The following is a 27011-nucleotide window of genomic DNA, read 5'->3' on the forward strand; positions in this document are numbered from 1 at the left end:
CTGACTCCAACTTCAGCATCTGCAGTTCTTGCTATATCTGTATGAGGAGTGGTATATGGAGATAAGTCATAGAACAGCCTAGGAAAGATGTTGTTAAACTTGAAAGGACTCAGAAAAGATTTACAAGAATGTTGCCAGGATTGGAGGGTTTGAGCTATAGGGAGAGGCCGAATAGGCTGGTGCTATTTTCTTTGGCGTGTTTGGAGGCTGAGAGGTGACCTTATAGAAGTTGAGAAAATTGTGAGGGGCATGGATAGGGTGAATAGACAAGGTCTTTTCCCCAGGGTAGGGGAGTCCAAAACTAGAGGGCATAGGTTTAAGGTGAGAGGGATAAGAGTTAAAAAGGATCTGAGGGGTAACTTTTTCCACGCAGAGGGTGGTGTGTGTATGGAATGAGCTGCCAGAGGAAGTAGGGGAGGCATTTAAAAGGCATCTGGATGAGTACATGAATAGGAAGGGCTTAGAGGGATATGGACCAAATAGGACTAGATTAATTTAGAACATCTGGTCAGCAAGGACAAATTGGACTGAAGGGTCTTGTTTCTGTGATGTACATCTCTATGACTATGACTCTACAGCATCAATGATTGAGACAGATCGGGGTCAAGGAGATAAATGGCCTTCTCCCCCCACCCACCTTCCTGTGTTTCCAAATCACCGACTATTGTGAGAGATTTAAGGCACAAGAATCAAAGTCGCTAACAGGAAGAACATTAAAAATCCCCAAAAGTCAAGTATGACACTTGTGTAGATCAATCTCAAATCCTTCCTCCACAAAACACTCCATTCCATTCCTCCCATTTTCCTGACTCTATTCTCCTACAGCTGTTCCCACCCTTACTTCCTACAGATTTACTACAGACAAAAGAATAAGCCGTCAATACCGTGCACTATGAAACATTTTCCTAAATTCGGTCTGGCAGCATTAGTGAAGAAGAAAAAAAAAGAGTTAATGTTTCAGGTCCGGTGACCCTTCCTCAGAACAGGTCTGAGGAAGGATCACCGGACCCAAAATGTTAACTCTGTTTTTTTCTTTCACAGATGCTGCCAGGCCTGATGAGCTTTTTCAGCAACTTCTGTTTTTGTTCCTGATTTACAACGTCCGCGGTTCTTTCGGTTTTTATTTTCCTAAATCCATCTACCTTCCCCAACTTATCTCCCGTCCCTTCAACGGAGTCTCTGAATACATCCACTGTTGTCACTTCACCTCCCTATCATATTAGGTGCTCAGCGGTGAAGCCCCTCGGAAGGTCTTTTGCTCCCTTGCATGCCTATCTAGGGGAGATAGTTGCATAGTGGTAATGTCACTGGACTATTAAACCGGAACCTCAGGCTAATGTTCTGGGACATGTCTTCAAATACCACCATGGCATACAGTGAAATGTGGATTTCAACAAAATGCTAGAAGAGAGAGCTGGCCTAATGGCAAAGTACCTTAACTTGCATTTAAGTTGATGCCCCCTGTTAAAGTTAACGCCCAAGAAAATGGTGACCATGTAACCAGTGTGAATTGTTGCAAAAACCCATCTGTTTCACTAATGTCCTTCAGGAGAAAGAAATCGGCCATCTTTACCTGGTCTGGCCTACATGTAACTCCTGACCCATGGCAATGTGGTTGACTCTTAACTGCCCTCTGGGCAATTAGGGATGGGGAAAAAAATGTTGGAACAACCCGTGAACGCAAGTTTAAAAAAAAGTCTAAAATATAAACTGCTGAGCATCAAACGCATTCTATTAGATGGAATATGGTGACAGTGTTTGCAATTTCAGTTTTGTTTTGTCTGCACACTTAGCAAAATATTTGAATAATTAAAATGTCAACTTCTGGTGCTTTTTTTTCCGATCATAGATTAAGGCATGGAGTACATTACTAAAAGAAACATGTAGTCACAAATCAAAATGTGAAAGAAAACAATATTGTTGACGGTATTCAGGCTAAATCTTTGAAGCAGGATTTTAAAATTAAGAGCCTTGGGGAGGTGATGGCCTAGTGGTATTATCGCTGGACTGTTAATCCAGAGACCCAGATAATGTTCTGGGGACCCGGGTTTGAATCCTGCCATGGCAGATGGTGGAATTTGAATTCAATAAATATCTGGGATTAAAAATCTAATGATGACTGTGAATCCATTGTCAATTGTCAGAAAAACCCATCTGGTTCACTAATGTCCTTTAGGGAAGGAAACTGCCATCTTTACCTGGTCTGGCCTACACATGACTCCAGACCCACAGCAATGTGGTTGACTCTGAACTGCCTTCTGGGCAATTAAGGATGGGCAATAAATGCTGCCCTAACCAGTGATACCCTCATCCATTGAAAGAATAAAGAAAAAGGGCTCTCAGCTGGAAATAACATATCCCATTGTACTATTTTGAAAAAGGACTAAGCAATTATGCTGGTGGTCTGGAAAATATTTATCCCTCAAGCAATGAGGCTTTGACGGCTTGCTGTACACAAATTAGTCACTGCCTTTTCTACATTTCAAAGGCAACAATGCTTCCTAACGCCACAAAAACCAAGTACTTTTCCTTTCATTTCATATTCTCATTGAATAGATGCAAATATTCTGTACCAAGCATCCAAATAAATAAAATAAAGTTCCTGAAACTGCCTGGAGCTCATCCATTGGGGTAATCAAACAAGAAGTCCTGCTCCACATGGAAAGTGTTTCTAAGGACATCTCAGGCCCAGACTGAGTCATCCCCTCTGTGCCTTCTTTGTTCCTGGATTCTCTCTCCCATCTCAGTTCGTCTCACCCCAACAATTACCTGGATTCACCCCAACCTCCCAACAAACCAATTCCAAGAGCTCACCCTGTTTTCTCCATCAGACCCACAACCCTGGCATCCCCAGAGGATGCAATCCCTTCATGTATAACTCCATGGAGCAGGTGTTTGCAACACAGGCCATTCAGTGAGTTGAGCCTACCCTACCATTCTAAATCATGGCTGATCATCTCCTCAGCCATGGGGCTGTCTCCAAGGGTGGCATGTTAGCAATGGTTAGCACTGCTGCCTCACAGCACCAGGGACCCAGGTTCAATCCCACACTCTTGTGACTATCTGTGTGGACTGTGTCAGCGTGGGTTTCCTCCGGGTGCTCTGGTTTCCTCCCACAGTCCAAAGACGTGCAGGTTAGGAGGATAGGCCATGCTAAATTACCCCGTAGTGTGTAGGCTAGGTGGATCAGCCATGGTAAACGCAGGAATAGGATGTGGGGGTAGGGGAGGGGAGCTACATCTGGGTGGGATGCTCTTTTGATGGGACAAAAGGCCTCTTTCCACACTGTAGGAATTCTATGACATTTCTTATTGTCACTAGCCTCCAGAAGCCGATTGATTTCTGTCTTGAATCTGCTCAATCCATGGTCTATGGCGCAGATGTAGAGAATCCCAAAGGGCTTCCGGGAGTTGTCTCTCACCTGAATGGAGGAGAGATTGATTGGATTCCCTTCTCCATTCGTCCCTTCACCACATTCCATGGCATTTTCCTCCACCTTCTCAAAGTTATCTGCAAAATCAAAAGGTCAGAAAAAAGTCAAGAAACCAGCTGAAGTCAGAGGTGGAGTAATCAACTGAACAAAGATAACATGAGGATTTTATGTTAAATTTTTTTTAAAAGTATCACATTTAACATTGTGTTGAATTTGGTTACAATTTCATCTTCTCAGCCAAAAAGGACTTGATCAGAAACATTTACACCGACAATCCAGGGCAGTGCTGCACTATCAGAGGTTCTGCCATTTCGAAAGGGACTTCTTTCGGGTGGGGTCAAAATGACTCATTCTCACAATTTTGATGAGAGTAAGCAAGTTTTTCCCCAGTGTCCTAATCAATACCTATCCCTCAATCAACACATGTAAAAAGAGATTATCTGGTCACGTGGGATATAACTGTAATAATTAGAAGAGATGGTGATGTAGTAGTAATGTCACTAGTCTAGCAACCAGACTATTGCTCTGGCAACATAGCTTCAAATCGCACCATGCATTCAATAAAATTCTAAATTTATACACTAGTAAAAATCCATCTGGTTCACTAGTGTCCTTTAGAGAAGAAAATTTTGCATCCTTACCTGGTCTGGCCTACACGTGACTCCAGACCCACAGTAACGTGGCTGATTCTCAAACGTCCTCTGTGGGCAATAAATGCTGGCCTAGCCAACAATGCCCACATCCCATGAATGAATAAACAAGACGACTGCAATCTCGAGAACGTGGCAAATTAACGGTACCTAAATGACTGTAAATCACTTTGAGATGTCCTGGGTCTTCAAAGGTGCTAACACAAATGCAAGTTTACCTTTTTTCTCCTTGCCACTATCAAGAAGGTGCTACCTAACTTTGCATAGGGAAGAGACACAATATTCTGCCTCATATTTCTTCACTTATTACCACCCATGTAGCTTATTTCACTGCCCGTGTATTTTAATTTTTGTATCAATGTTCCAGGAGGCACTGTCCAATAGTAAAATATTCATTCAAAATGTACAACTATAGACGTCCACTACTCCAACACTGAGTGACTCAGTGAGTATGTGAATCATGGTCAGATCCTGGATGACCAACCATCCTGCAATTTAAGAGATTTTCCTCTTCTTTATAAAATACTCTTTGTCCCATGTCCCCTTTGTCCCTTATTTCTAGGGCAGACTAAACTTCATAGTTAGCTCTTTTTTGTGTGAGCACATGCACCAGGGGACCTGTGGTGACTTACATCATTTCCCCTCTTTCCTAATGGTCATCAACCACCTCCCTTGTCCCAACCACCTCCTATCCACTCCTTCATATGGTTGGCAATCCCTCCCTCCACCCACCAACCAATCACCCCCCACCCCCTAGTCTCCAAAACCTCTCAGCCCCACTCTCAGTCACCAGTATCCCCCTCCACACTATCCCCTGGCCCCATAATCAAAGATTTCCATAATTCCTTGAAAGTGGAGTTGCAGGTAGACAGGGGAGTGAATTTGGCATTTGGTACACTCGTCAGTGCATTGAGTATAGGAGTTAGGAGGTCATGCTGCGGCTGTACAGGACATTGCTTAGGCCTCTTTTGGAATCATGCATTCTATTCTGGTTTCCCTGCTCTAGGAAGCTTGAAAGGATTCAGGAAAGATTTACAAGGATGTTGCCAGGGTTAGAGGGTTTGAACTATGGGGACAGGCCAAATAGACTGGGGCTTTTTTCTTAGGAGTGTCAGAGGCTGAGAGGTGACCTTATCGAGGTTTACAAAATCATGAGAGGCATGGATAGCCAAGGACTTTGCCCCAGGGTAGGGGAGTCCAAAACTAGAGGGCAGAGATTTAAGGTGAGAGGGGCAAGATTTAAAAGTTACCTGAGGGGCAACTTTTCACACAGATGGTGGTGCGTGTATGGAATAAGCTGCCGGAGGAAGTGGTGGAGACAATTACAACATTTAAAAGACATCTGGATGGTTACACGCATGGAGAAGTTTAGTGGAATATGGGCCAAGGGGACTAGATTAATTTGGGATATCTGGTCGGCATGGCTAAGTTGGACCAAAGGGTCTGTTTCCATGCTGTAAATCTCCATAACTCTAAGTGTTTGATCATCCTGCCAAGCTTGTATCCAGTTAGCTCACAGGATGGTGAGAGGATAATGTCTCAGAGCCTGAGTAGTAAGCCAGAAGAGAATTACGCTTCCTAAACAGGAGGAATTGGGTACAAGAGCTGGAAGTTTTGCTTAATCTTTATGAAGCTCTGTTTAGTTCATAATTTGTCAGTGTGTGCAGTTCCTGCTGAGAAAGGATGTGAGGGCTGCAGTAGAGATTTAACAGAATTGACCCTGGGGTGAAGTATGATCTACCAGGTTAGATTGGATAAGTTGGAATTGTTTTCCGTAGAGCAAAGGAAATTGATAGACATGTCTAAGTTTGTAACAGGTTTAGATAAGGTGGACAAAGAAAAGTTGTGCCCATTAGCTGACATGGAACACAGTTTTAAGGTTTTGGGCAAGAAATGTAGTGGGTGAATGCAGAAACTGAACTGGAGTAGCCACATAAATACTGTGACTACCAGAGTGGGTCAGACGCTAGGAATTCTGCAGTAAACAGAACATAGAACAGTACAGCACAGTACAGGCCCTTCAGCCCGTGATGTTGTGCCGACCTATTATCCTACTAAGATCAATCTACCCTGCATACCCTTCATTTTACTATCATCCACGTGCCTATCCAAGAGTCGCGTAAACGTCCCTAATGTATCTGACTCCACTACCACTGCCAGCGGCGCATTCCACACACCCACCACTCTCTGTGTAAAGAACCTACCTCTGACATCTCCCCTATACCTTCCTCCAATTACCTTAAAATTATGTCCCCTTGTGATAGTCATTTCTGCCCTGGGAAAAAGTCTCTGACTATCCACTCTATCTATGCCTCTCATCATCTTGTACACCTCTATCAAGTCACCTCTCATCCTCCTTCGCTCCAATGAAAAAAGCCCTAGCTCCCTCAACCTTTCCTCACAAGACCTGCCCTCCAGTCCAGGCAGCATCCTGGTAAATCTTCTCTGCATCCTCTCTAAAGCTTCCACATTCTTCCTATAATGAGGCGACCAGAACTGAATATTCCAAGTGTGGTCTAACCAGAGTTTTATAGAGCTGCAGCATAACCTCGCAGCTCTTAAACTCAATTCCCCTGCCAATGAAAGCCAACACACCATACGCCTTCTTAACAGCCCTATCAGCTCAGATAGCAACTTTGAGGGATCTATGGACGTGGGGCCCAAGATCCCTCTGTTCCTCCACACTGCCGAGAATCCTGCCATTAACCTTGTATTCTGCATTCAAATCTGACCTTCCAAAATGAATCACTTCACACTTTTCTGGGTTGAATTCCATCTGCCACTTCTTTGCCCAGCTCTGCATCCTGTCAATGTCCCGTTGCAACTTACAACAGCCCTCCACACGATCCACGACTCCACCAACCTTCATGTCATCAGCAAACTTACTAACCCACCCTTCCACTTCCTCATCCAAGTCATTTATAAAGATCACGAAGAGCAGAGGACCCAGAACAGATCCCTGTGGAACACCCCTGGTCACCAAGCTCCAGGCTGAATACTTTCCATCTACTACCACCCTCTGTCTTCTATTGGACAGCCAGCTTTGTTTCCAGACAACCAAATTTCCCTGAATCCCATGCCTCCCTACTTTCTGAATGAGCCTACCATGGGGAACCTTATCAAATGCCTTGCTAAAATCCATATACACCACATCCACTGCTCTACCTTCATCGATGTGTTTTGTCACATCCTCAAAGAATTCAATAAGGCTTGTGAGGGTTGACCTGCCCTTCAGTTCTGAGGAAGGGTCACCGGACCCAAAATGTTAACTCTGTTTTCTCCTTCACAGATGCTGACAGACCTGCTCAGCTTTTCCAGCAACTTTGTTTTTGTTCTTCACAAAGCCATGCTGACTATCTCTAATCAAACTATGCTTTCCCAAATAATCATAAATACCGACTCTCAGAATCCTCTCCAATAATTTGCCCACCACAGAAGTAAGACTGACTGGTCTGTAATTCCCAGGGTTATCCCTATTCCCTTTAGAACATGGAACATAGAACAGTACTGCATAGTACAGGCCCTTCGGCCCACGATGTTGTGCCGAACTTTTACCCTAAACCTAAGGTCTATCTAACCTCCATCCCTACCTTATACTATCATCCATATGCCTATCTAATAGCCTCTTAAGTGCCCCTAACGAGGCCGACTCCACTACCCTCTCCAGCAATGCATTCCGCACCCCAACCAGTCTCTGAGTAAAGAACCTACCTCTGACGTCTCCCCGATATCTACCTCCACTCACTTGAAAACTATGCCCCCTCGTAATAGCTACCTCCACCCGGGGAAAAAGTCTCTGGCTGTCCACTCTATCTATACCTCAGATGATTTTGTACACCTCTATCAAGTCACCTCTCATCCTTCGTCGTTCTAAAGAGAAAAGCCCTAGCTCTCTCAACCTTTCCTCGTAAGGCCTTCCCTCCATTCCAGGCAACATCCTGGTAAATCTCCTCTGCACCTTTTCCAACACCTCCACATCTTTCCTGTAATGAGGTGACCAGAACTGGACACAATACTCCAGCTGTGGCCGAACCAGGCTTTTGTATAGCTGGAGCATAACTTCACGGTTCTTGAACTCAATCCCTCTATTAATGAAAGCTAACACACCATACGCCTTCTTAACAACTCTATCCACCTGGGTGGCAGCTTTCAGGGAACTGTGGACATGAACCCCAAGATCCCTCTGCTCCTCCACACTGCCAAGAATCTTTCCTTTAACCCTGTATTCTACTTTCAAGTTTGTCCTTCCAAAATGAATCACCTCACACTTTTCAGGGTTAAACTCCATCTGCCACTTCTCAGCCCAGCTCTGCATCCTATCAATGTCCCTTTGTAACCTAGAACAGCCCTCCGCACTGTCCGCAACTCGACCCACCTTCGTATCGTCCGCGAACTTACTAATCCACCCTTCCATTCCTTCATCCAAATCATTTACAAAAAATCACAAATAAAAAAGAGGACCCATAGCAGATCCTTGTGGTACACCACTTGTAACTGAGCACCATGTTGAATATCTTCCGTCTACTACCACCCTTTGTCTTCTAAGGGTCAGCCAATTCTGAATCCATACTGCCACATTTCCCCCTATCCCATGCCTCCTTAACTTCTGCATGAGCCTACCATGGGGAACCTTATCAAACGCCTTACTTAAATCCATGTATACCACACCCACTGCTCTACCTTCATCCACGTGTTTGGTCACCTCTTCAAAGAATTCAGTAAGGTTTGTGAGGCATGATCTACCCCTCACAAATCCATGCTGACTATCACGAATCAAACTGTGCCTTTCCAAGTGATCATAAATCCTATCTCTCAGAGCCCATTCCCATAATTTGCCCATCACTGACGTAAGACTAACTGGCCTGTAAATTCCAGGGTTATCCCTATTCCCTTTTTTGAACAGGGAACGACGTTTGCCTCTCTCCAATCTTCCGGCATTATACCAATGGACAGTGAGGATGAAAAGATCATCGCCAAAGCCCCTGCGATCTCTTCCCTCACTTCCCATAGAATCCTTGGATAAATCCTATCAGGCCCGGGGAACTTATCGATCTTCAACTTCCTCAAAATTCCTCGTACATCTTCCTTACTAACATTGACCTCCTCTAGCCTACCAGCCGGTTTCACACTGTCCTCCTCTACAACTAGGTCCATCTTAGTTGTGAATACCAAAGAAAAGTATTCATTAAGGACGTCTCCTATCTCTTTAGGCTCCGTGCACAAATTCCCTTTACAATCCTTGATCGGCCCTACCCTTTCTCTGGTCATTCTCTTATTCCTCACATACATGTAAAAAGCCTTGGAATTTTCCTTGATCCTATCTGCCAAGGTTTTCTCATGCCCCCTTATAGCTCTCCTAAGCCCTTTCTTCAGCTCCTTCCTGGATAACTTGTATCCCTCCAGCGCCTTTTCCGTTCCTTGTTTCCTAAACCTTATATAAGCATCCTTCTTCCTCTTAACCAGTTGTTCGACCTCTCTTGAGAACCAAGGCTTCCTCACTCGACAGCATCTTCCCTGCCTGCTAGGGACAAACATATCGAGCACACGCAGTATGCGTTCCTTAAACAATCTCCACATTTCAATAGTGCTCTTCCCTAACAGCATCTGTTCCCATTTTATGTTACGCAGTTCTTGCCTAACAGAATTGTAATTACCCTTCCCCCAATTATAAACCTTACCCTGCTACATGTACCTATCCTTTTCCATGACTATTGTAAAAATAACAGAGCTATGATCGCTACCGCCAAAATGCTCTCCTACCAACAGGTCTAACACTTGGCCTGGTTCGTTGCCAAGCACCAAATCCAAAGTGGCCTCTCCTCGTGTTGGTCTATCTACATACTGTGTCAGGAATCCTTTCTTGAACGAGGGAATGATATTTCCCACCCTCCAATCAGCTGGTACTACTATGGATGGGACATTGGCTGGTTCAAAACTGTGGACCATAAATATAAGTCAGTCACTAATAAATCTGATAAGAAATTCAGAGAAACTTTTTTTTAAACCAAAGAATGATTAGAATGTGAAAATTTACCAGCGCGTAGAATATATGAAGCAAAATGCGTCAATGCTGTTAAGAGGAAATTGGATAAACACACGTGGGAGAAATGCAAAGGTGTGCAGATAAGATTAGATGAAGTTGAACAAGAATTAAAGACTCACGTGGAGCACACCTACATCGATCAATTGGGCTAAATAATGTGTTACCGTTCTCAAATATTGTGCAATGTAATATTTGCATCCTTTGGCAGAACGCTGAATTGCAGACATTTTCCACCCTCCAATAATCTGGTACTACTCCAGTGGACAGTGGGAACACAAAGAGGCAGCAATCTCTTCCCTCGCTTCCCGTAGGAACCTTGGGTATATCCCGTCTGGCCCAGGAGACTTATCTATCCTCATGTTTTTCAAAATTTCTAGGACATCCTCCTTCCTGACATCAACCTGTTCGAGCATATCAGCCTGTTTCAATCTGTCCTCACAAACGTCAAGGTCCCTCTCACTGGTGAATACTGAAGCAAAGTATTCATTAAAGACCTCCCCTACTTCCTCCAACTCCGCGCACAAGTTCCCTCCACTATCACTGATCGGCCCTACCCTCACTCTGGCCATCCTCTCGTTCCTCACATAAGTATAGAATGCCTTAGAGCTTTCCTTAATCCTACCTGCCAAGGCTTTTTCATACACCCTTCTAGCTCTCCTAAGTCCACTCTTCAGTTCGTTCCTCGCTACCTTGTAACCCTCTCGAGCCCTGTCCAATCCTTGCTTCCTCAACCTTAAGTAAGCTTCCTTCTTCCTCTTGACTAGATGTTCCACATGTCAGGTCATCCAAGGTTCCGTCACCTTACCATCCTTTCCTTGCCTCAGTGGGACAAACCTATCCAGTACTTGTCGCAGCTGCTCCCTAAACAATCTTCTCCACATTTCTGTCATGCATTTCCCTCAGAACATCTGATCCCAATTTATGCTCCGCAGTTCTTGCCTAATAGCATTGTAATTCCCCTTCCCCCAGTTAAATACTTTCCCAAACCATCTGCTCCTATCCCTCTCCACGACTATAGTAAAAGTCAGGGAGTTGTGATCACTATCACCGAAACGCTCTCCCACCGAGAGATATGACACCTGGCCTGGTTCGTTGCCAAGCACCAAATCCAATATGGCCTCCCCTCTAGTCAGCCTATCTACATATTGAGTCGGAAATCCTTCCTGGACACACCTGACAAAATCTGCTCCATCCAAACTATTTGCACTAAGGAGGTTCCAGTCGATATTAGGAAAGTTGAAATCACCTGTGACAACAACCTTATTACTTCTGCACCTTTCCAAAATCTGTTTCACAATCTGTTCCTCAGTGTCTCTGTTGCTATTGGGGGGTCTATAGAAAACTCCCAACAAAGTGACTGCTCCTTTCCTGTTTCTGACTTCCACCCATACTGACTCAGTGGACAAACCCTCCTCCACGACTTCCCTTTCTGCAGCTGTGATACTATCCCTGATTAGCAATGCCACTCCCCCACCTCTTTTACCTCCCTCCCTATTTCTTTTGAAATATCTACACCCCGGGACATCCAACAACCATTCCTGCCCCTGTGTTATCCAAGTCTCCGTAATGGCCACAACATCACAGCTTCAAGCACTGATCCATGCTCTAAGTTCCTCACCCTTATTCCTGACACTTCCTGCATTAAAATAGACACACTTCAACCTGTCGCACTGACTGCAACTTTGCCCTATCAACTGTCTGCCCTTCCTCACAGACTCTCCAAGATGCTGTATCTGCCTGTACACCAGCGACCCCATCCTCTGATCCGTATCTCCGATTCCCATGCCCCTGCCAAACTAGTTCAAACCCTCCCGAAGAGCTCTAGCAAACCTCCCACCCAGGATATTGGTGCCCCTCCAGTTCAGGCGAAACCCATCCTTCTGGTACAGGTCCCACCTTCCCTAAAAGGTGTCCCAATGATCCACATATCTGAAGCCCTCCCTCCTACACCAGATCTGTGTTTCCCTCCTGTCTCCCCAAAGCCTGTCTATCATCTACAAGGCACAGTACAGGAGTTTGATGGAATACTCCCCACTTACATCAAGGAGGAAGCTCTAACAACACTGAAGAATCTTAATATCATCCAGAACAAAGCAGCCCACATTACTGGCACCCCACCAACAATCTTAAACCTGCCCTTCACCATCAATGCACAGCAGTAGCAGTGCGCACCATCTACAAGTTGGTGAGTTACTCCAGCGCAAGGCTCCTCTGACAGCACCTTTTAAACCTTTGGATGAATAGGAATGACTGAATTACTCCACAAGAGACTAGCATGGACTCGGGTCGAATGGTCTCCTTTGGCGCTGTCAAGATTCTATTACTGGAATGAAACAATAGCTAAAACTGGCCTAAGTCCAAAGAATTCCTGCCAATCTTTTTGCTGCAAATCACTGTCAAGTTAGTGCACATTTCTCTCTGCAACTCAGCTTAACTATCTCACAGTGCCATCTCAATGCTCAATGTTGCCACTCTCTCAAAGCAAGGGACCTTCAGGGGGCAACAGCAGAGGCAGTAAGGAAAAGAAAATCATCTACACTGCATTACAAAGGACAAAAGCATTGAATCAACTAATAATTATCGCAGCTAGTTCTCATACCAGTATCGAGTGAGTCAGAATTCATGTAACATTATTGAATTCATATTTCAAATCTAATGTAAGATTTGACGAGAGGCAGTTTTATCTTCATATCTTCCAAGCAACTAGAAATTCACATTTCAGTCGCCTGACACAAAAATCAGTTTTTTTATAAATTTAATATCAAAAGGACAGAACTTTGCTATGAAATGCACCATTTGGTGTGGCACTCAGCCATAGTAGAGCTACAATGTCTCACATTCAGTCTGGGAGTTGCACTGGAGCTGGCCCATTCCAGTGAAGCAGCAGGGCATTAACACTTTGATCTCTGTCTGTGCAGATCTCGTTGCCACACTATTGGAGGGATGTGATTGCACTGGAGAGGGTGCAAAGGACAGTCACCAGGGATGTTGCCTGGGATGGAAAGTCTGAGTTCTGAGGACAGAGTGGGTCGGCTGGGTTTGTTTTCCCTGGAGCATAGGAGGCTGAGGGTGGGGGTGGTGGGGGGAATCTGATTGAGTTTTACAAAATTATGAGAGGCACACATAGAGCAGATTGTGAGAATCTTTTCACCAAAATTTGAAAATTTCAAATCAAGTGTTGCTCTTGCTTTTTGCGTACCTTCTCTGCGGCTGTAACTTTGTTCGATCACGCTTTGTATGCTGTGATCTGCCTGTACTGCGTGCAAAACAAAACTTTTCACTGTACTTAGGTACATGCGACAATAATAAATCAAATCAAAGCCAAGCCATGGCAGACATCTCTAAGACCAGAGAGTGGTCAATATAGGAAATGTGCTGCCTGAGAGGGAGCTGGAGGCAAGTTGCAACATTTAAGAAGCATGTGGATAAGTACTTAAAGTGCTATGGCTTAGGTCAAAAATCACACACCACCAGGTTATAGTCTAACAGATTTATTTGAAAACACTAGATTTCGAAGCTCTGTTCTTTCTTCAGGTGTAGTGTGGAAGAGGAGGTATACCAACACAGAATTTATATGCAGAAAGGTTTTCTGAAAATGGCTGCTGAATCTTTAAATCAGTTAGAAAGGAGACACAGGTTTCTACTGATTAAAATGCAAATCCCAGAATTTCTTTCAAATCATTGTTCCAAGGTAATTAAAGGTTTTATCAATGTATAGAAGAGGTGACATCTCAGCTCAGACAATGCATTTTAGGTGTGAGGCCTTGCTTAGAATCAATCTGTGTTTTAACCTGGTTGGTTTTATTTTTTTGAACAAAATAGAATGTATCTGCAAATACACAAACACCAACTGGCAACAACATTCCAGCTGAGGTTGAACCAGAGTTTTAAAAAGTTTTACCATAACTCCCTTCCTCTGTAAAGTCCAACATCACATATACTTTTTTAACCACTTTCTCAATCAGCCATGCCAACATAATCATACATATACTTCCAGGTCTTGCCCAGCCTGCATCACTTTAAAGCGTACTCTAGTTTAGAAAGCTTCTCCTTATTCTTCTTATAACTAAAAGGATCAAACGGTACAGGGAGAAACCGGGAACAGAGTCCCAGGTTGGATTCTCAGCCATGACCATATTGAATCGTGGAGAGGGTTGAAGGGCAGAATGGCCTAATCCTCCTAGATTCTTTATTTCCTGCCAAGATGTCCAACTTCAAGCTTCTGTACGCTAAATATCTGCTCTGTATCTGCTCGTTCCACCAATCTGTCTACAATCTCTTGAACAGTATTCAAGAGATATCTCTTTACCCCAAGGGTGGTTAGAACATGAAAGCTGCTACCACAAAGAGCAGTTGAGGTGAACAGCATCAACACATTAAAGGGAAGCTGGACAAGCACATGAGGAAGAAAGAAGGACAGGGACATGTTGATCAAATTAGTTGCAGTAAGATATTGAAGCATGTTGATTAGCAGAGCCCCAATGAGCCAAATGGCCTGTACCTTCTGCACAATTCCATAAACAAATTCTCAATTCAGTTGTAGGCCTATAAGTCACTTGTCGGTTGAAAAATTTTCCAGTTGAGTAGAACAGATCCATGTCATTTGTAGTTTAGAAGAATGAAAGACAATCTCAGTGAAACATGGTTAAATTCTTCAAGGGTTTAACAGTGAAGATGCTGAGACAGTTTCCCCAAGCTGGGGAAATCAGGGATCACAGTAGCAGGGGTCAGCCATTTCAGACAAAATGAGGAGGAATTTCTACAGACAATGAAGAATCTTTGGCATCCTTGGTACTGAATCATTGTGTAGATACACAAATGAAATTGGACACTAATGACATCAAAGGAAAGGGCAGGAAAATGAAGCTGTGACTAGATCATGAGTCATAAGGGCAGAAGCAGGCCATTCAGCCCATCGAGTCTGCTCCACCATTCAATAAGACTATGGCTGGTCTGATAATCCTCAACTCCACTTTGCTGCCTTATTCTCATAACCGTTGATTCCCTTACTGATTAAAAATCTGTCTACCTCAGCCTTTGCAGCAAAGAATTCCACAGATTCATTACCCTCCGAGAGAAGAAATTCCTCCTCATCTATCTTAAATATCCAATCCCTTACTCCGAGATTATCCCTAAGGTCCTAGACTCTCCCACAAGGGGAAACAGCCTCTCCGCATCTACCCATTCATACCCCTAAAAATTTTGTATGTTTCAATAAGGTTGTCTCTCATTCTTCTAAATTCCAATGAGTACAGGCCCAACCTACTTGCTGCATTCTGGAAAGGCAAATCAAGGCAGGACTTGAGATAACAAGGTGTAGAGCTGGATGAACACAGCAGGCTAAGCAACATCAGAGGAGCAGGAAGGCTGAAGAAGGGTCTAAGCCTGAAAAGTCAGCCTTCCTGCTCCTCTGATGCTGCTTGGCCTGATATGTTCATCCAGCTCTACACCTTGTTATCTCAGGTTCTCCAGCATCTGCAGTCCCTACTATCTCTCAAGGCAGGACTTATACACTTCATGGTAAGGTCCTGGGGAGTGTTGCTGAACAGAGAGACCTTAGAGTGCAGGTTCATAGTTCCTTGAAAGTGGAGTCGCAGGTAGACAGGATAGTGAGGAAGGCGTTTGGTACGCTTGCCTTTATTGGTCAGTGCATTGAGTATAGGAGTTGGGAGGTCACGTTGAGGCTGTACAGGACATAGGTTAGGTCACTTTTGGAATACTGCATGCAATTCTGGTCTCCCTGCTATAGGAAGGATGTTGTAAAACTTGAAAGCGTTCAGAAAAGATTTACAAGGATGTTTCCAGTGTTGGAGGGTTTGAGCGATAGGGAGAGGCTAGATAGGCTGGGGCTATTATCCCTGGAGCATCGGAGGCTGAGGGGTGACCTTGTAGAGGTTTACAAAATCATGAGCGACATAGATAGGGTAAACAGCTAAGATCTTTTCCCCAGGGTAGGGGAGTCCAAAACTAGAGGGCATAGGTTTAAGGTGAGAAGGGAAAGATTTAGAAGGGACCTAAGAGGCACCATTTTCACACACAGCGCGTTGCGTGTACAGAATGTGCTGCTACAGGAAGTGGTGGAAGCTGGTATAATTACAACATTTAAAAGGCTTCTGGATGAGTATATGAATAGGAAGGGTTTAGAGGGATATGGGTCAAATCCTCGCAAATGGGACTGGATTAATTTAAGATATCTGGTCAGCATGGATGAGTTGGACTGAAGGGTCTGTTTCCATGCTGTACAACTCTATGACTCACTTCATAAAAGATATACCCGGTACCATCTGAGTGGACCTTCTCCAGACTCCCATGATCTTATAACGTACAGCATGCTCCAGGATCTTGCAAATGACTTCTGCTCCTATTTTGTGTGCTCTCGTGATTGGAATAAATGGTTTCTACAGCCAGTAATCTGATCAAGTTGCAGTACTGTTTGGCAGGCTGTAATGTTATTCAAGCCACTTGTTTCTATAAATTCCTTATAGGTTACTCACAGTAATTTATTACATCCTTTTCAAGTTCAAGCTTGAAACATGCAGCAAAAATATTCAACCAGGCATCACAACTAATCCTTCTGTTACTAATCTGTAGGAGAAAACTCATTCTTAAACAAACACGCACTACAAAGAAGAGCACACTTTCTTTTCTGAGTGAGGCACAGACAGGGCACAAGGGTGTGAAAAATTATGTTTGTATTTCTGACGCACCTTTCACAACTTCCCAAATGGGCATTATAGCCAAATGCACTGCCTTTGAAGAGTCTTAATGGAAGTTAAACTGAAACTAATTTGTGCACAGGCTCCGCAAGCTGCAAGACACTAAAGATGGGATCATCAGGGTGGCATGATTGTTACAAAGTCGGGTCGACTAATTGTGATGTGGAAAGCAGGAAGCTAAAACATGTGGTTCCTTTAGGAGACTTGTGCTTTTGTCTGTAATTAGAACTTTTAATAAAAAGTGTATGTCTGTGAGCAGCAGCTGAAGTTGCTAGTACAGAGAGCCTCAAACCAGAGTATCAACAAAAAATGCTTACAGGTGGCACGCCAAACAGCAATCTTGTTCTGATGTTGTGACAACAATTTGAATTCAGTCCATTAATTTAAAACTAAACTCAGCGATTCAAAGCCAATTGAACTTAATTCTGATGGTGTTGGCAACCTTAAACCAATCATATTATAAGAATTTGATTATGCCATTACGGGTATATTGACGAGGGCATTTGGAAAATCAGAGAGAGCCAATTGCCATCTGAAAGAGAGACAACTGCCACCTGCCAGCAGCAGAATTAATGGCACGGTGGCTGAGTGGTTAGCACTGCTACCTCTCAGTGCCAAGAATCCAGGTTCGATCCCACCCTCAGTCTGTGTGGAGTTTGCACATTCTCCCCGTGTCTGTGTGGGTTTCCCTCAGGTGCTCCAGTTTCCTCCCACAGTCCAAAGATGTGCAGGTTAGGTGGATTGGCCATACTAAGTTGCCCATAGTGTTCAGGGGTGTGTAGATTAGGTGGGTTAGAGGGGGATGGGTCTGGGTGGGATGGCTGAAGGTCAGTGTGGACTAGTTGGGCCGAAGGGCCTGTTTCCACACTGTAGGGTAATGTCATGTCTGGAAGTCTGAAATAAAAACAGAAAGTGCTAGATATCTGGCAGCATCTGTAGAAAGAGAAACAGAATTAAAGTATCAAGTCCAGTCTGACCTTTCTCCTGAACTGAAGATTGGAAAATGGTGGTTTTAATGGGGATGGGGTGTGGTGGAGAACAGATGGAAAAGACTCCCAGAGGAAAAGGCAAAAGGAGAGTGTTCTCAGGGTCACTGGACCCAAAACGTTAACTGGTTTTTTGCTTCACAGATGCTGCCAGACCTGCTGAGCTTTTCCAGCAGCTTTGTTTTTTGTTTTTGCTCCTGATTTACAGCATCTGCAGTTCTTTCGGTTTTTATTAGGAGAGTGTTAATGATAGTAGAGAAGCAATATCAATGAAGTGTAGATGCTATTAGCAGAAAATGGGCAGCACAGTGAACTCAGTGGTTAGCATTACTGTCTTACAGTGCCAGGGACCCAGGTTCAATTCCAGCCTTTGGTAATTATGCGAATTATAGAATCTGTGGGTTTCCTCCCACAGTCTGACGCTGTGCAGGTTAGGTGGATTATAGAACATAGAACATTACAGCGCAGTACAGGCCCTTCGGCCCTCGATGTTGCGCCGACCTGTGAAACCAATCTGAAGCCCATCTAACCTAAACTATTCCATTATCATCCATATGTTTATCCAATGACCATTTAAATGCCCTTAAAGTGGGCGAGTCTACTATTTTTGCAGACAGGGCATTCCACGCCCTTACTACTCTCTGAGTAAAGAACCTACCTCTGACATCTGTCCTATATCTTTCACCCCTCAATTTAAAGCTATGTCCCCTTGTGCTAGCCATCACCATCCGAGGAAAAAGGCTCCCACTGTCCACCCTATCTAATCCTCTGATCATCTTGTATGTCTCTATCAAGTCACCTCATAACCTTCTTCTCTCTAACGAAAACAGCCTCAAAACCCGCAGCCTTTCCTCATAAGACCTTCCCTCCATACCAGGCAACATCCTGGTAAATCTCCTCTGCACCCTTTCCAATGCTTCCACATCCTTCTTATAATGCGGTGACCAGAACTGTACGCAATACTCCAAGTGCGGCCGCACCAGAGTTTTGTACAGCTGCAACATGACCTCATGGCTCCGAAACTCAATCCCTCTACCAATAAAACCTAACATACTGTACGCCTTCTTAACAACGCTATCAACCTGGGTGGCAACTTTCAGTGATCTATGCACATGGACACCGAGATCTTTCTGCTCATCCACACTACCAAGAAGCTTACCATTAGCCCAGTACTCTGTATTCCTGTTACTCCTTCCAAAGTGAATCACCTCACGCTTTTCCGCATTAAACTCCATTTGCCACCTCTCAGCCCAGCTCTGCAGCTTATCTATGTCCCTCTGTAACCTGCAAAATCCTTCTGCACTATCCACAACTCCACCGACTTTGGTGTCATCCGCAAATTTACTAACCCATCCTTCTACGCCCTCATCCAGGTCATTTATAAAAATGACAAACAGCAGTGGCCCCAAAACAGATCCTTGAGGTACACCACTAGTAACTGAACTCCAGGATGAACATTTCCCATCAACTACCACCCTCTGTCTTCTTACAGCTAGCCAATTTCTGATCCAAACCGCTAAATCACCCTCAATCCCATGCCTCCGTATTTTCTGCAATAGCCTACCATGGGGAACCTTATCAAACGCTTTACTGAAATCCAAATACACCACATCAACCGCTTTACCCTCATCCACCTGTTTGGTCACCTTCTCGAAGAACTCAGTAAGGTTTGTGAGGCACGACCTACCCTTCACAAAACCGTGTTGACTATCCCTAATCAAATTATTCCTTTCTAGATGATTATAAATCCCATCTCTTATAATCCTTTCCAACACTTTACCCACAACTTAGCCATGGTAAATGTGGGGTTACGGGGATAGGTTAAGGTAGGGGGATGGGTCTGGGTGGGACATTCTTTGGAGGATCAGTGTGAACTTGGTGGGCCAAAGGGCCTGCTTCCACACTGTAGGGACTCTATGATCCCATGAAAATAGGTCAGCTCTGCTGAACACAAGCTCATGCAAACAAGACGCTCGGGATTGGAGATGGGGATTCCAAAAAGGGAACAACGTGCCCATGCTCTGAAGTTGTTGAACTCAATGACCTAAGCAGAAATTGAAGCACTATTCCTCCAGCCTGCATTGCACTGGAACATTGTTGCAGGCCTTGATAGCTTCATGGCCAGCATTACTAAGAACAACTTTACAATCGCAGGCTTAATTCATTGAATTTAAATTCCACCCACTGCTGTAGTGGGATTTGAACCTATGTCACAGGCCTTTAAGGCACTAGCCCAGTGACAATACCACTACACCAATATTGCCACTCAGTAGAAGGAGAGGTCTCCTGTAGGTGAAATGCAAGGACCAACTGCAGGCTCATTTCCCTGTCCGTTACCAGTGAATGGAAGACCAGAAAAAAAATTCAGAATATTGTGGGTGGTTGGCTCGCTGAGCTGGTTCGTTGTTCCGCAGATGTTTCATTATCCTGCCAGAGGCTTCAGTGGAGGCCGCACTGATGATGTTACCTAACAGGGTAATGAAACGTCTGTGAACTAACAAAACAGCTCAGCGAGCCAACCAACCTCAACATCCACAACCCGAGCTACAAATCTGTTCAAAAACCTTAGAAACGTTCAGGACGTTGAGACAGTGGCTCCTTCATGTGGAACTTAATCCAGCACAGGTTACTGACTTCAGGACAGGAAGTAAAGGTCATTTATTGAAGGCAGTAGGGCAGCCTTTTTCATTAAGATCTTACGATAAATTCCAACAGCTTCTAAAACTCTTCAGGAATGTAACTGGGTTATTCAGGAATTGGCACAGTTCAAGTAAGACACTGGCAGCTTTTCAGAATTTTGCAAAGCACGTGGTTGTTTTGCTCTGCCAGCAGATGGAAAAGGGTCATTGCTTTCGTAAAAATCACACAGCACAGAAGAGGCATTTCTGCCCATCAAATCTGTGCTGCAAACAAATACTACTACTTACACTCGGGACATCAATGCTGGCCTTGCCCAGCAATGCCCACATCCTGTGAAAAAGTAAGGGAGAAAAGTGCACCCAGCATCTCAGCCAGCATTTGAATGAGACTCGGAAACCATCAGGTCAAACCTCTACTGTCAAAGAACATCTCCCAATCATTTTGTGGGAGTCTTATCAAACATCTTTTGACACTGAGCCACACATTAAGATGTGTGTGGTTAGGGTTAAGGAACCTTTTTAAAGGATAAAGAGAGAGGCTTAAGTTGGGAGAGAGGCTTCAGGTGGGAAAGGGGTTTTGGGAGGTACAGAGATCAGGTGGTTGAAAAATCCTGTAATGTTCATGGGAAAGCAATAGTCCTGCAATTGACCCGGGTCACTGACATTTCAGAGCATTACCAAAGGAGGTGCTATGTGTGGATGAGATATTAAACACTATGCCCTATGGCTCTTTTAGTTGGATGTACCTGTTCCCCTGGCTCCAATGAAAAAGCTGCTCAGAGAATATGCTGAGGCTGTGCATGCAGATGCACTAGTCCTAGAATTCACTGTCGTGCATGGACCTCAAGGTCTGCACAGCAGCAGAAAAAATTAGAGGGAACATAGATGGAAAGTGGTTTATGCTGTAGTGTTTATGACAGATAAACATGCAAGGTTACTAGGAGATAGTAAGAACTGCCAATGCTGGAGTCAGGGATAACACAGTGTGGAGCTGGAGGAACACAGCAGGCCAGCAGCATCAGAGACGTTGACGTTTTGGGTCTGAAGAAGGGTCCCGACCCAAAACGTCAACTTGTGCTATCTCATGCAAGGCTACTAGCCTTGTTTTCAATTCAGACGTATCTAGAATAAGTATGTTTCTTTCTTAGCTCAATTCTGAAGCAATTCTCTCAGTTCAGTTCAAGTACAGAAGCAAGTTTAGTCTCTCTCCTAGGAGGAGAATTCAGGGCAGATCAGGGGATATGTTACTGCAGCAGAAGGGTAATTTGTGTACCTTCCAAACCAGAAGTGTTTGGTTAGAAAGCTATAGGTTATTAGAATTGAAAAAGTTTAGGCTCCCAGATTTCTGGAAATGCTCCCGTCAACAGATTTGGTAGGGACTTATCAAATTGTTTTTCACAGTCCACAAGGAAACTGTCACAAGTCAGTGGATAGCACTTTAAAGAGATGAAAAAACATGTATAATTTCTGCAGACTCACATCTGTACAACTGATAGTGTTGGGAAATGTGTTGAAACATAGCTAGCCAACTCTAACACATAATTCAATATTTAAACAGCTGGTTTTGTGCTTTTCTTCACTTCTTTGTTTGTGTAATAAACTTCTGTTCTGTTCTTAGAGAACGTGTGTAGCCTCATGTGACTATATCTCAGTGATTAATTACTATGTTAAGTAACAAAAACAGTAATGTTAGCTATTAAGCCAGGCTACTTCTGGGATCTAACTTTCCCAGTAGCACCATCAGCTGAGATCCTAATGTCAAGGATATTTCCCCCTCTCATCTTCCTTGAGAACCAGGGGATCGGGTACATCCAACTAAGAGAGCAATAGGGCCTCGGTTTAACATCTCATCCACACACAGCACCTCCTTTGGTAGAGCTCTGAAATGTCAGCAACCCAAGTAGATTGCAGAAGATTGAACAAGGTCTGGTCTGTGGTCATCTCATTCGGGGTATTAGAGGAGTTGTGCAGTTGACTTTAGTGATTGCCACTATTTTTTCACCCAGAGGATGGTGGGAATCTGGAACTCACTGGCCTATAAAGTTGGTAGAGGTAGAAACCCTTATAGTATTTAAGAAATACTTAGATATGTACTTGCGATGCCAAGGCTATGGGCTAAATGCTGGAAAATGGATTTAGAATAGTTAAGTGGTTGGTTTTGACTGACACAGGTGCGAGGCAGCAAAGGGTCTTTTTCAATGCTGTAGACCTCTATGACTCTATGCTTAAGGTTTTTGCATCTGATATCTATCCAGAGACCCCCTGCTTCAAGTATATATAAACGTGGACATTAATGCAAGGGCTGAGCTATGTTGTATCCTAGAGGGCATAGCTTTGCAATACTCATCATTTAGTCTATCACATGCCAAGAACAACTACTGGGGCAAGGTACTAAAGACTGAAAACTCTCAGAACTATATTGCAGTATAGTGGTGCGCAGTGACAATGGAGGAATGAACAAAGGAAAGAAAGAATTGTCACGGCAAACCATTACTTGCAAAGATACATGACACAGCCTCTAGAATGAAGAAAAATCTCATTTGGGAGAAAAGCAGGAAGAGACTATTGACATTTTCTGAAGAAGGGTCCAGACCCAAAGCGTCAGCTTTCCTGCTCCTCTGATGCTGCCTGGCCTGCTGTGTTCCTCCAGCTCTACACCTTGTTATCTCAGATTCCAGCATCGGCAGTTCCTTCTATCTCCTAGAGACTATTGACTATTGAGTTAACCCTATTTCTGACCACCATAGCTATCGGACCTTATTACATTATGAACCTTTAATGTTAATCTTTACCAGCAGTGTTGACTATGTCACCAGGTTGTCCATTACGGTGCTCAGCAATAAGGACTGTATGATGTAGCTTAGTGACAGAGTTTGCATTCTGAATGTGCAAGAAATTGCATTCAACTCAAGCCATTTCTGGTCAATTTCACAGGAGAATTCTTGACAAACGCGAAAACCCCAGGCTGATCACTGTACATCGCGATTCACAATGTAAAGAAAAAATAAACTTGCACTTTTATAGACAACAAAAACAGAAACTGCTGGAAAAGCTCAACAGGTCTGGCAGCATCGGTGAAGAAAAATCAGAGTTAATGTTTTCAGCCCGGTGACCCTTCCTCATAACTACTAGACCCAAAACTTTAACTCTGATTTGTCTCCACCGATGCTGCCAGACCTGCTGAGCTTTTCTAGAAATTTCTGTTTTTGTTTCTGATTTACAGTATCTGCAGTTCTTTCGGTTTTGCACTTCTATGGCCCTTTTTACAAATTCAATAAAGTGCATGAGGATACTAAACTGTAGGTGTATGTAACTAGGTCTTGAAGGACCGGGCCCACTTTTAGCAGAAAATATTCCGAGAAAAACAGAGATATGTTCAAGGGCAGATCTAAATGTTAAATTTGTTTGTTATTCATTCATGTGCTGTGGACACTACTGGCTAGATCAGCATTTACTGCCTGTCTCTAACTGCTGTGGAGAAAGTGATGCTGAGCTACTAACTTTAATTGCTGTAGTCGTCGGACCATAGGCACGCTGAAGCGCTGTTAGGGAGAGATTTCCAGGATATTGACCCAGTGACAATGAATGAACAGGGACATAGTTCCGGATGTGCGTCACTTAAAGGGAGGAATCTGCAGGTGGTGATGTTCCTATGTGTGTACTCTTAGGTGGGGAGGCGATGGCCTAATGGTGTTATTGCTGGATCGTTAATCCAGAGACCCAGGTAATGTTCTGGGGACCCAGGCTCATATCCTACCACGGTAGATAGTGGAATTTGAATTCAATAAAAATCTGGGAATTAAGAATCCAATGATGACCATGTCAACCCATTTGGTTCACTAATGTCCTTTAGGGAAGGAAAACTGACATCCTTACCTCGTCTGGCCTATGTGTGATGCCAGACTCACAGCAATGTGGGTGACTCTTAACTGCCTTCTGGGTAATTAGGGTTGGGCAATAAATGCTGGCCTAGGTAGTGGTGCCCTCATGCCTTGAATGAAGAAAAGATGGGAGAGATTGTGGATTTGGAAGATGCTTTCTAAGGAGTCTTGGGAAGTTGCTGCAGTGCATCTTGTAGATGGTAGACACGGCTGCTACTGGATTTCAGTGATGAATATAAAGTGGTGGATGGGATGCCAATCAAACCTTTTCCTGAATAAGCTTCACAAACATCGTTGGAGCTGCTTTCAGGATTATATCTTAGTTATGCAGATAGGTTCAAAGTTCTGGACGTGTAAACATTCACAAAGGCTGGTCTGATCAAGGTTTATAATAATGATGAAGGGATTAGATGGCATTTATATGTACCAATTTTTTCAACTGGATCTATTAGGAAGGACCAGGGTTCACGTTACACATGTTACAAAGGGTAGATCTGGGTTGGATATTAAGTAGTTCGCATTTTCCTCAGGCAATAAGGGAATGAAGCATTGTTCATTGCACATCACAGAGACTCAGTTTTTTTACTAGCTGGGGTGAAGGTTGCCTTCTGCAAGGCAGGAGTAATCTGTGTATTTAAATCAGGGTCCATGTAGTATCCTGGATTGACTACAATCATCCAAACAGAATGCATTGAATTTTTTTGTCTTCTTGTCCTGGGTTTTGATTATGGCTTTGCCATCCCACCTTTTGTCATCTCCTGCAGCACTACACTCATCTAATACTTATTCTCCTCCCATCCTGCCCTCTCGCCCATCTTGAATTTATCATGCCTTCGTCTGCTTCAGCCCCAAACTCTGGAATTCTCCTTGTCAACCCTTCCATGCTAAAGCTCACTTATGGAGTCATCGAGTCATACAGCATGGAAGCAGAGCTTTCGGTCCAACTCGTCCATGCCGACCAGACATCTCAAATTCTTTGAACATGTTTTTTAGTCATCTGCCCTAATTCCTTCTAAGTGGTTCCGTGACAAATTTTGTTTGACACCGCTCCTGTTAAGCACCTTGGGAATTTTGTGATGTTAAAGGTGCTAGATAAATGCGAGTTCTTGTTTTCCTACCTCTCCCAGGCAATCCATGGTTCCCGGTGGTAGACAGAAAATAAACAAGGCACCATGAATATATCCTGATATTATTGCATGTTCAAATTGGATAATCCAACCTCTCCCTATGTTTTTCATTGTTTGCTAAATATCTTTCCTTGAACATTACGACAAAATAATTACACAGTCAGCCAGTCACATTTACAAGCGTCTACCTATTAATTTATCACATCAAAGCAAAAACATTTAGCCAAAAACCACTACAAGGTATGTCAAATGGAAGCACTGACATTTAGAAGAGGAGCTAAGTCTTCTGATCATGTAATTTTAGTTCCCATAAGAGAGATCTGAAGTCGAATGAAGTCATCGACTCAATGGGAAGAGCCAAATGTGCAGCTGGAGAGAGGAATTTGTTTTTGGATCAGTGCTCTTCCTGTGACTCAGCTGGTAGCACTCTCACCTCTGAGTCTGAAGGTTATGGTTTCAAATCCAAATTGTACTCCAGGGCCAGGCAGTGGCTTAGTGGCCACGTTGTTGGACTAGTACATCCAGAGACCATAACTAAGGACACAGGTTCAAAACCTGCCATGGCAGATGGTGAAATATGAATTCAATAAAACAAAACCACTAAATTTGGTCATTGTGGCAATGAGTTATAACATGAATGTGGCCTCAGGCCTTCCCAAATGGATCCTGTTGAAAAAAACTGCTACATGTAAATGCCACTGTTATTGTATAATCGTTGATCAGATCAGGCTTTGCACATGTATACAAGCCTGTCTTACTAAGATGTAATTAGTAAACTGGGAATTAATCATGTGTCTCCCCCTCCCCACCTAACCACTGCCAAAGCCACAATATCTCTCATGATATGGAGGGAATCAAACTGGCTACAATATTCCAACAGAGACACAAGCAAGGACCAAATGGCAGATTTTAAGAGAGATGATATGAAAAATCACTGTTATAAAAATTCATCTGGTTCACCAATGCCCTGCTGTCCTTACCTGGTCTGGCCTATCTGTCCCATCTTGGCAATCAGAAATGACAATTAAGATGGACACCGACGTCGCATGAACAAATAAACCAAAATTGAGCACAACGTTCAAAATTGACACTCCAGGACAGTGATTTTTATTTTAAGATTATTTGTCAGCTCAGGACCCATACACCGGAGAGGAAGAAAGTCATCCTCAATCCCATGGGACAGCCTATGGAGGAGAAATAGTTTTCTTTAGATAAGATATTAAACAAAGGTCCCCTCTGTCCTCTCAGAGAGAATGTAAAAATTTCCACTGCCATAATTTTGCAGATGGGTTCTATTTATGCCCTAGTAAATAGATATCCTTCTATCAACATCAGTAAAAAGAAATTATCTGGTCAGCCCACTGCTGTCTGTGGAGCTTGCAGTGTACAAATTGGCTACCGTGTATCCTATACTACAGCAGTGAATACTGTTCATGGGCTTGAGGACACTGAAACAACTTTGCAATTATGTCAACAGCAACAAAAACAAAGTTGCTGGAAAAGCTCAGCAGGTCTGGCAGCATCTGTAAAGGAAAA

At 43.7% G+C, this 27011-nt stretch overlaps 1 protein-coding gene across 3 annotated transcripts in view; it reads right to left on the reverse strand.

Annotated features, from left to right (window-relative positions):
• Nucleotides 1–27011, reverse strand: part of LOC125485550 (UPF0329 protein ECU05_1680/ECU11_0050-like) — a 74841-nt gene that overhangs the window by 37360 nt on the left and 10470 nt on the right. For all 3 annotated transcript variants that reach the window (XM_048608692.1, XM_048608693.1, XM_048608691.1), the window contains exon 2: nucleotides 3422–3510. In XM_048608692.1, coding sequence (XP_048464649.1) covers nucleotides 3422–3510 — 89 coding nt within the window. The remainder of the gene's footprint in view (nucleotides 1–3421; nucleotides 3511–27011) is intronic.

Source organism: Rhincodon typus, chromosome 20 (assembly GCF_021869965.1).
Source record: "Rhincodon typus isolate 14 chromosome 20, sRhiTyp1.1, whole genome shotgun sequence".
Lineage (NCBI taxonomy): Eukaryota > Metazoa > Chordata > Chondrichthyes > Orectolobiformes > Rhincodontidae > Rhincodon > Rhincodon typus.